Raw genomic sequence first — 10,944 nt, 5'->3', positions numbered from 1 at the left:
GTTGTGGGTGTGTTCGCCCAATTTGAGTGGCAGCAGCGCGATGCCTTTGATGAAATCAAATACAGATTTGACAAAGTGAACGGCGACAATTGTCCTATACAACATCTTAGCGATCTTTACTTGCCAGAGGATACAGTTTCCCACAAGCCGGACATTAAGGAGATCAACATCAATCCGATATTTCCAAATCGCACGGCGCTGCTTCATTTACATAATATGGCTATGAGCCGCAGCTTCTTTTGGAGTTATATACTGCAGTCACGTTTTATACGCCCAGCCATTAATGACACCTATGATCCTGGCATGATGTATTACTTTCTCTCCACTGTCGCTGACGTATCAGCAAATCCGTACATAAACGCGTCAGCAATTTATTTCGCCCCAAACAGCTCCTACACGTCATCCTACCGGGGCTTCTTCAATAAAACATTCCCACGTTTTGGACCGCGAACATTTCGCTTGGATGATTTCAATGATCCAATTCACTTGCAAAAAATTTCCACTTGGAATACATTCGATGTACGTGATTTGGGGGCGCATCCTCCAGATACGAAATCACAGGATTATACATCAGACTTGTATAAAATAAATGAGTGGTATAAGACATGGCTGCCAGACGATGTAGAAGGTAGGCACGATACCAAAACTACATATCAAGTTGAAATACGCTACGCCAACAACACAAATGAAACGTTTACATTTCACGGTCCCCCCGGGGCCGATGAAAGTCCAGGCCCAGTAAAATGGACACGCCCTTATTTTGATTGTGGTCGTTCCAATAAGTGGCTTGTCTCTGCTGTGGTGCCCATTGCTGACATTTACCCTCGACATACGCAATTCAGACACATTGAATATCCCAAGTAAGTACTTACAAACAATTAGTAATGAAATGCAAACAGGTTTTGCTAATTGCATATTAAAATATCACCCCTTTATAGGTATACTGCTATTGCCGTACTGGAAATGGATTTTGAGCGTTTGGACATAAACCAATGTCCAAAGGGCGAGGGCAATAAGGGGCCAAATCACTTTGCCGACACTGCGCGTTGTAAAAAAGAAACTACCGAATGCGAGCCGCTGCACGGTTGGGGCTTCCGGCGTGGCGGCTATCAATGTCGATGTAGGCCCGGTTATCGATTGCCGAACGTTGTGAGGCGGCCGTACTTAGGTGAAATTGTTGAACGTGCATCAGCAGAACAATACTACAATGATTATGATTGCCTCAAAATCGGATGTAAGTGTGAAAAATGTCACTGTCAATGCTATTTTCAGAGTATTTAGTCGCTTATGAGATTTGTTTGTATATTCACTTTTTTTGTTCTTATTGTCTAAGTGTCAATATGCTCGCACCATTTCCGCTTTTGTTAAAACACTATTCTGTTGTCTGTTTGCTCATAGGGGTGCAAAAAGTGCCTATACAATGGGAGCGTGTATCATACGACGTGCGTGAGAAATATTTAGATTTACATCCGGAATATCGCAATTATACTACCGGCTCCCGTGCTTTGCATGCAGAACATATTAATATTGATCAGACGCTCAAATTCATACATGGCGTAAATTATCGCACGTGTAAGAAGTGAGTAATTTTTAATTTTTTTTTTTTTTGTATGAAATATTATGACTTAAATCTTTTCTTTATTTTGCATTAGTTTCCATCCGCAAGATTTGATATTGCGCGGCGATGTCAGTTATGGAGCAAAAGAACAGTTTGAAAATGAGGCTAAAATGGCTGTCCGTTTGGCGAATTTCATTAGTGCATTCTTGCAGGTAAGTTTGAGTTGATTTAAAATATGGTTATTTGAAAAGATCTAAGAAAATAATGGGAAAGACACATTCATTCACAATTTTAGAAGTTTAGCTATCCGTTAAGACTAAACAATATCATATTCTTATCATCGTTCCCACGACAGTCGGGTCTACGTAACCGGAACGACCCAGATTTATATTTGGCCAAGGACTGTCAATCCAGCAACACTCCGCAAAAACTTTTTGGGGAATTTGTATGCTGCTACAACAACAAAAACAACTAAATATAATTATCCAGCTTATTAATTGTGCGATGAAATCTGAATTACTTCCATTACTTCACTATAATATTAAACGTGGGACATAATTTTGATATAAAATGAATTGTTATGTATTACAACGCCTTTTCATGTTGTTGTTGTTGGAGCAGCATACAAGTTCCCCAAAGTGTCTTTGGGGAGTGTTGCTGGAGTGTTTTCTTAATCATACATCTTTGAAGTATTTGCTTAAGGTTTATATCAAATATGTCTTGTTGCAACTTAAAATGTTTATTGAAATTCATTTATAATTGTAAATGAATAAGCCCTTCTAGTAGGCATGCAAGGAAACACCTTTTTCAGCCCTTCTTGTGTAGGCCTCTTAGAATGTCTTTACTTAAGAAGGCCTACCTAAATTATCTTCTAGGAAGTTAGAAAAACTGGCACTGAAGGCAATAGGATCTAAAAGAGTGAAATCGGGAATTGTATGGAAATTTCGCACCACGCTGGCGTCACTGAGCCGTAGAGGGACATCTATACTGTGTTCCCGGACATAGCCATATAGAAGGGAATGAGATGACCAGATGCGGCTCAGAGAAGCCAATAGAAGAAGCGAATAGGTCCGTACTACTACCGTTTAATGATCACGTTAAGAAAATTAATGAGTAAACCGTGGCAGTGGCGAATGACTTGTGGAACAAACGGGAGGACTGTGAGACCACAGAAGTCCTTACCGGCATCAACATAGGACACTGTGCTATAGCACCAAGGCGTCAACGGTGGCAAATACCAACAAGTACTCTCTGCAGAGGCTGCCATGATGAGGATGAGGAAGAGTCAATTGGCCACTATCTGTGTCGATGTCCAGGTCAACAGACGAAGCGACTCAAGCACTTGGGTTCACCCTCCCCAATATTCTGGGCGAAGTAGCAGATGGGGAACTGTTGGATCTTCTCGGCTTCATAAGGGATAGTAATTGCGATAGTAAAGTAATGACTTAAAGCTACTCTTTCGATTTAGGTACGTGTCTCCCTCGACACTCACTAAAGGAGGGAACTCACAACGGACAATTCTGTCTCCGAGTGAAAGTATGGAATATGCCACACACGCACTCCTAACCTAACCTATCCTAGAGAACTGGCTAAATGATCTATATATATCACTTTTACCACGCAGTTTAATATCTACAATACTTGAGTACAAGGCCGTTTCAAGTAAAGAGGAGTCCAGCCTCAAGGTCGTCAAAAGATGAGCTAATATACTCCGTATTTCCAAAAGCTCTTCTAAACTCTCTGAGAAATTAAGAATTAGAAGTGTTGCCTTTAATATTTAACTAGTTTCTTCCCCAGTACTTATCTAATTTTACGACTTTTATAATAATAATCGGAAGTTTCAATATATTATCTCTTTGTATTTCTGTAAAACTTTAAAGATTGGACGATTTTTTCAAAGCATTTGCTCATTTTTTCATCTTTAAAAGTTTAATCATTTCCTCATTTTATACCGTAAAATAACAGGTTTCAAATATACGTTACACAACAGCTGTTCGCTTAACTAATAATTCTGCATTACCTAGCGAGCCTCATTAAATTCTACAAATATTCCTTCAAGTGTGAACTATGATTTTCCACGCCTAATTCAAGTTGCTCAAATTTCCGGCGTAGCCACAAGCATATTGTCGCCTTGAAAAGTTCATAAAATTAAATATTCAGTGTCAAAGCAACATCATTGAAATGCTAAAATCATTAGTGCAAGAAATAATAATAATTCCAGAAAAACATGTTTATCATAATTTTATTTGCACAAGTTGGCGAAACAAATGATGTTGTTGAAAGCGTAAATGAGTATAAATACAGATAAAAATTAACCAAAACCTGCATTTTTGTATATTAGAAACAAAAACAAAAAGAGATCCTAAGGATCAACATGTTATGCAAATAAAAGCACAAGGAAAGACAAAAATTAGAATGTTAGACATCGCATTTGTACGCAGCCATAAGGTCCAATCGAACTAGTTTCACTCACATCCAACTGCCCTACACACATTTATTGCGTCTACCATGAAAGCTATCACACATCTACAGCAAATTTACTATTTATCTACTTATTCATGCTCTCTTCCCCATTCTCTTCCCTCCATAGATTTCTGATCCTAACGAGGTGTACACCGGCAAACGTGTGGCCGACAAACCGCTGACCGAAGATCAAATGATCGGCGAGACACTGGCCATTGTCTTGGGCGACACAAAGGTCTGGTCGGCTGCCATGTTTTGGGAACGCAACAAATTCACCAACCGCACCTATTTTGCACCATACGCGTACAAAACCGAATTGAATACACGCAAATTTAAAGTCGAAGACTTAGCACGTCTGAACAAAACGCACGAAATATATACGGAGAAGAAGTATTTCAAGTTTTTGAAACAACGTTGGTCCGCCAACTTTGATGACCTAGAAACGTTCTATATGAAAATGAAGTTGCGTCACAACGAAACAGGTGAATATATGCAAAAATACGAACACTACCCGAATTCGTATCGTGCGGCAAACCTGAAGCACGGCTTTTGGACACAACCGCAATTCGATTGTGATGGCTATGTGAAGAAGTGGCTCGTGACCTATGCGGCACCCTTTTTTGGCTGGGATAGCCTTAAAGTGAAACTGGAATTCAAGTAAGTGGAAGTAGAATCATAGAAAAAGATATACATACATAATTTGGCACAGAGCAGGACAACCGGATTTGGTTTTATTTGTTATGACGAGTTTGCATGAAATTGTTGTTGTGCAAGGATTTTTTTACAATGCATGCTTGTATGTAGTACATAGATGTGTATCCTTTTGAAAAATGAATTATTCATATGTTTTGTTTGTGGCTTTGAAAGTCACTGCACCGTTTGTGCAAGTGTACTATAGAAATTCGGGGCAAAGCATTCAGCTAATTTCAATAACAATTAGCGATTATATGGGTCAGGAATTATGCGTTGTATGCGCGTTCAATTGAATACTCTTATAATGCAATTAAAATGTAACATTTGTCATTTTTTAGGGGTGTGGTTGCCGTTTCGATGGATATGTTGCAATTGGACATTAATCAGTGCCCCGATTGGTTCTTTGAACCCAACGCTTTCAAAAACACGCACAAATGTGATGACCGAACGTCATATGTAAGTTCAAATTATACCTGAAAATGTGTAGTCCTCCTAATGCAGGAAATAAAATTGTATACCTTTATTTGCTCAATAATTACTCTTCTATCCCACCTAATATACATTTTTCCATTAACCCGCTTGCAGTGTGTACCCATTATGGGTCGTGGCTATGAAACAGGTGGTTACAAATGTGAATGTCTACAAGGCTACGAATACCCCTTCGAAGATCCGATCACCTACTACGACGGTCAACTGGTAGAAGCTGAATACCAAAACATCGTAGCCGATCAGCAATCACGTTACGATACATTCCACTGCCGTTTGGCTGGCGCGCCTGGATTGCAAGCCGCCATCTCGCTAATCGTATCACTGCTTGGGTTAACGTTAATATTAATGTATAAGTTCAGGTGAAGAAACTGTAGCACATGCGGTGGCGGCGGCAGCGGTGGCATTTTACAAACAAGTGCCTGAATCGCTCGTCACAGTAACAAACAATCAATACGTCCATTTTCGTTTAAGTACTACATAGTATGTAAGTAAGAGTATTTGATAGCTAAAAAAGTGCATATAATCAACCATAGAATTATCTCTTCTGCACAAGAAGTGTGAATGCCAAGATATACATCCATATATAACTATATACATATGTATATACATACATAAGGAAATGCGTATGTAGAATATTTTTATAAGCTACCAAGAATCTCAAATAACAAAAAAAAACACACACTGCAAAAACATTCCTTCCGTTCATCCTGCCAACAACAGTATTTGCAAATAATAAGCGAAATATTTACTATCAAAGGCTGCGGTATGAGCAGCAGCAACGTCGCTAACAACAACAACATCAATAGCAATACAATGGGGAAACGTGAGGAGTGCTGAGAAACAGTGTCATCATTTATCCAAGGCGATTAAGTTGTAGACATAATCTATTACAATGCATCTAGTTATTTGTCATTTGTTGTATAGCACAGCAGCGAGATGAGGAGCAGAAAGTAATCGACAGGCAACAAGCAGTGGTATAATCGCAGAAGAAAAGCGCAAACGTGCGTTAAGCAAGCAGCAACTTCAGCTTCGAATTCCGCCTTCAGAGCTCATATTACCATCAATAGAAGGCACGAAAATGCAAACGGGTAAAGCATTTGAGAAACTACAAAATTGGCAGAGTTCGCTGAGCGCAAATTTAACAAAAACACTTTGGCATAGCAAAAGCGACAAAGTTCGCAATAAAAGAAAACCTGTTCAATCAAAAGCCAAATAAACTAGCTTTCTTGTGTCTCTCTACCACACGCTTACTACAACATCTCGCGACTAATTCTCGCTTCTTCTTTTGAGCAGCTGAGCTCAAAGAGAGTACATTTAGAAACATAAGCGCCTTGAAAGGGTTGAAAATATGGCCACTGTGCCGAGTCTCAATTGAAAACTCTCAGTCTTTATTTGGCCATGCCATTCAAAGTTGTGGTCGCAAAGTCTTAGACATTCAGAGGCGATCAAAGCTGAGTGTGCCCATTGTTGTTGTTGCTGTTGTTAGTGTTGGCTTGCTGTCAGCCTTACACCCTTCTTTCTATGAACTGTCCACACAACGAGATGCGCTTACTGGCATGCCAAATCGCCGGGTCGTCCATGCGCATGTCCGTCTGCGTGTATGCCTTGTACCTTAGACGCTTTTTAAGGTGTGCGAGTGTGTTTTTTACATATGCCCTCCTGTGCTGTCTGATTCGCTGATGTGTACTTTTTATGCGCCTCTTTCCTTGTTTTTGTATTTTTCATTATTTTTTGCATGAATTAAAATTTTTTCATAGTTGATTATCAAATGTGCCTGAATTTTTATTATCTTCAATTGCACCCTGAGAACCTTTTTTCCTCTGCCGCCAGTAGTGGCGATTATGCCTAGCAAAAAAACCAGTTCAACACTTGGTCCGGCAAAAACGCCGTTACTTTTTTGAATCGGCAAAAAATATAGCGCACATAGCGTTTTTGAGTAACTTTGATATCAAAAAATATTTACGGAAGAAAAAAAAAACCCAGAGACGATGCGCATGATTTAGGCTTCGCAGTCGTCCTTCGCAGTGGTCAAAGTTTTTGCAGCAAAATATTTTCACACATTTTTCATATTTAGCGCTCGGTGATTGACCACTAGAAGGAAGAGCGTCGTGTTCGCTGCCTAATCGGCAGTCAGGGAGGGAGGCAGACAAGCAGGCAGGCAGCCAGACAGGCAGGACGGTGATAGGTTTGCATAGCAAACGAGTGGTACCTCCTCCTGCTGCTTTTATTTTTTATTACACTCCATTTTATGATTAGTTTTTGCACCGCTTTCTGCTAAGATGCGCTTCGTGGTCTATTGTATTCGCGCCACCAACGTGCGGCGTATGGCTCACAGCTGTGCGCTGCTTTGCAATACGGACCAATATGAAGATAATAATAATATCTGCACCAGTTTTTGTAGTTGTTGGCTTTGATGAAAAAACGGGTTTTGAGTTTTTTATGAACTTTATTAGTCTTTTGTATTTTTTTTTTATAATTGCAAGACTTATGACCACAAGAATGCTTCGTAATACAATATTGCATTTGGAATACCTATTCTTGTGCTATTCAGTCGATATTTTTGCAAACAAAAAACTTAACTCGTACATACGTTTAAATAGACTCCGTCCAGAAGAGAGATACAAAAGGACATGCATGTGTATGTAATCTCGAATATCGAATCATATAAACAATTTTATACATTTACAGACATATTATATAGAATTTTACACGTATCAATTATGTGCCTTTTTGTTGTAAACCAGTTAGTATAAGCTTTTTACTGACTCGAATTTCATGCAGTTATGTATGTACATATGTAATATTAAAAATATGCATAATTTATTTAAGGGCCAGTTTTGAGTGAAATTTCATTTACCGACTTAAAACTAAAAGTAAATTTAATGCCTGAACCTGCTGTGTAAAATTAAGTTCAGAGTGCTTAAGAATTGGGGCCATGATAACCAGGATCAGCTTTTTTTACTTGAATTACATACACCCACAAACAAAAAATATGTGACAATTTGTTATATTTTTTAATTACATCCTTTTAAAATTTCACTATTTTGAAATATATGTATACTTTTACTCCCAAAATTGAGCGTACGGATCTTTTTTTGTTAATATTCGCAATGTTTTACACGCAAAACTTTTTTTTTTTTTTAATTTTGTACTTAAATATGGCTTATATTTTAGCAAACTCCATTTAAATCCAAGAATGATACTGTGTACAAAAATTAAGAAAAATCTACAAAGTATCAGCAAAATCGCGACCTTTTTATAACGAATTTCTAAACACAAATCAGGTATGCAGTTTTAATTTTCAAATTTTTTTATATGAAAAAAATGCGTTGGACAGCCAGCAAAAAAAATCTCTAAAATTTACGCGAATTTTTAGACATCTGAATTTGCACATTATTAAACTCAAATTTAATGGGCTATAAAACTGCATACCTAAATTATTTTTGGAAATTCGTAAAGTTGGCCATTTTGCTAAAACTTTGCAGATTTTTCTTATTTTTTGTACACAGTCTCATTCTTGGATTTAAATGGGATTAAAATACAAGGCATATTTTAAAACAAAATTGACAAAAAAATTTTAGCATGTAAAACATTGCGAATACTAACAAAAAAGAGCCGCACGCTCAATTTTGGGAGTAACAGTACATATTATGTACTTTTTTTTTATATTTAAATCAGAATGTTAAAGAAAAAATATTTTCGCATTCATAGTTAACATAAAGTCGACACTTAAGTACTTTGCCGCTTTTTGAAATAAATTTCAATGGAATATCTGTTAAAAAAAACTGAAACTAATTTCGAATAATCGACTTAAGTTTGACCGAGAATATGGCCAAATATTAGGCTACTTTCGTTCTCATGGTCTCATCAGAAGTTTCACTGAAACACTTGCAATTAAAATGCTATAAATTATATGTTTATATAAAATCATGTTCAACTTTTTTGTTTTATAATTGTACAACCATTTTATCAGAGCTTGAAAATATCGAAAAACGATATCTTTTGGACAATAAAAATATTTGAAGTAAATTAACAGTGGTTTTACGTGTTTGTTAGTTTTGTTTTAGTAGATTAGATTAGATTAGATTCTATGAATATTTCATTATTTTGGGTTTTTAAACTGTTCCGGCTAAATACATTTTTTTTATGCTATGGCTTGATTAACGCAATTGCCAAGGCTCTAATCGTCACATACGATATCGTCTTACTGGTCATGTAAAAATACATTTTTCGGATTATAACATAAGTGAACGTACTCTTTATCTAATTCAGCTCATATGACTGACCTGTCTCGTAATTTTCTTTCGTATGGTTTTCGATTCGTGAACGGATGTTACGTGTCCAATCTGTGTCCAATCGAGACTTTAAGGTCAATTGTTAAAAGGAAAATTATACTAGTTAATCCTAAAAATAAAGCAGAATTTTCGGAGAATACCCTGCAGGTCTAATCAATTTTACTAAAGAGCACATTTTGAAGTCTATCCCGCCTATTATGAGTTTTCATAAGAATCGCGAAAATCGCTTGCAAGCGTATCGTATGAAATCGTATTATCATTTTCATACGCCCGACAGATGTTTCGTTGTGAATGGCTGTGGTTTTTTTTTACTTCTTATTGAGAACCAGCACAAATCAGCTACGCAGACTACCGGATTTCATACGACAACATCGATTCGGACGAAATAATAGGAGGGTATGCCAGTTCATGCCTAGGGGATGTTTAGATGTATTAGCCAACAAGGAGTTCGTCTAACATTTAGAATTTTAAATACTGATTATTTCGATTATGACAGCAAATTTCTATTAGTATAATACTTGAATTATATGTACTAATCTTCTATTGAAAGGATTTAAATATTTGTTTTGAAACTGTACTCCAAACTCGTAAGATCGTTTTACTAGAATTACATAGCTCGATTATTGAATATCGGTTGCAGACCCCTCTACACAAGACAATTCATTTCCTTTTATAATTTGCCAAAACAAACTAAACCAGAATCGTAAGATTTCGTCGCCTTAAATTTTCAAATATATATAGACACATATCAGTATTTACTTACCGTACTTATTCATTTTGTTGTTCCTGAAATAAATCTCTTCCAAAGCAATAGTCGTAAATGTTGATTGGTAATTGTTGAAATTATTTCGCCGATTCTTAAAAAGTGGTAGTTTTTAAATAGTTTATTATTGATTTTTTTAAAATTGTATAGCAGATGAAGCTTGAAGAATTTGAGAAAGCAGAAGATTAGAGATAGTTGAAATGTTTTTTAAAAGGAAAATTTGCAATTTTTTTTGTACAGCTCTTCTGCTATTTTGACTGTTTTTTTTCGGTTAATTTTTAACGATTCGTGAACACAATGCAGGAAAAAACGCTCAAAACAACAACACCAAACAAACTGCAAAAAAATCGTATTTGCTTTTCTCGTTCAATTCACAAATTGGATTTGTTTTCTGAATTCCGCTATAATATCCATTAAATTTGTTTATAATTTTGGCGAAATTTTGATGGATCTATTTTTTTTAAAATATTTTTAAAGCGTTTTTGAATTTTATTTGAAAAATTTGTTTGCTTTTGAATTTATGAATATTTTTTCTCAAATGAAACCATTTTTTCACGGGGAACTATGTTCGATGTGTCGGTTGCAAAGGTAAAAATTTCAAAGTGGAAAACGTGAAGAAAATAAAACAAGCGAAAATGTGGAAATCAAAATTGATATATTTTAAGATATCCTGCTATGCATAT

The 10,944-nt window shown here is 36.6% G+C and overlaps 1 protein-coding gene across 1 annotated transcript; it reads left to right on the top strand.

The window, feature by feature from the left end:
• Positions 1–6: 6 nt before the first annotated feature.
• LOC108373025 (uncharacterized) lies at positions 7–7,668 on the top strand. Its single transcript, XM_017628865.1, has 7 exons — positions 7–860; positions 939–1,234; positions 1,399–1,579; positions 1,653–1,770; positions 4,149–4,678; positions 5,053–5,170; positions 5,300–7,668. Exons 1-7 carry the CDS (start codon positions 217–219, stop codon positions 5,564–5,566), a joined length of 2,154 nt encoding a protein of 717 aa, XP_017484354.1. The 5' UTR covers positions 7–216; the 3' UTR covers positions 5,567–7,668.
• The last annotated feature ends 3,276 nt before the right edge of the window (positions 7,669–10,944 follow it).

Source organism: Rhagoletis zephyria, unplaced genomic scaffold, assembly GCF_001687245.7.
Source record: "Rhagoletis zephyria isolate East Lansing unplaced genomic scaffold, Rhagoletis_zephyria_1.1 Rzeph_scaffold_06283, whole genome shotgun sequence".
NCBI lineage: Eukaryota > Metazoa > Arthropoda > Insecta > Diptera > Tephritidae > Rhagoletis > Rhagoletis zephyria.
The sequence above is the reverse complement of the archived record's forward strand: the minus strand, read 5'-3'. Positions and strand labels throughout refer to the sequence as shown.

Excerpts from the sequence above, each read along its gene's own strand:
- LOC108373025 (XM_017628865.1), top strand. The coding sequence starts at position 217 with ATGGCTATGAGCCGCAGCTTCTTTTGGAGTTATATACTGCAGTCACGT. Across the intron at positions 1,580-1,652 it reads AATTATCGCACGTGTAAGAA|TTTCCATCCGCAAGATTTGA; the intron begins GTGAGTAATTTT and ends ATTTTGCATTAG. Across the intron at positions 5,171-5,299 it reads GTGATGACCGAACGTCATAT|TGTGTACCCATTATGGGTCG; the intron begins GTAAGTTCAAAT and ends ACCCGCTTGCAG.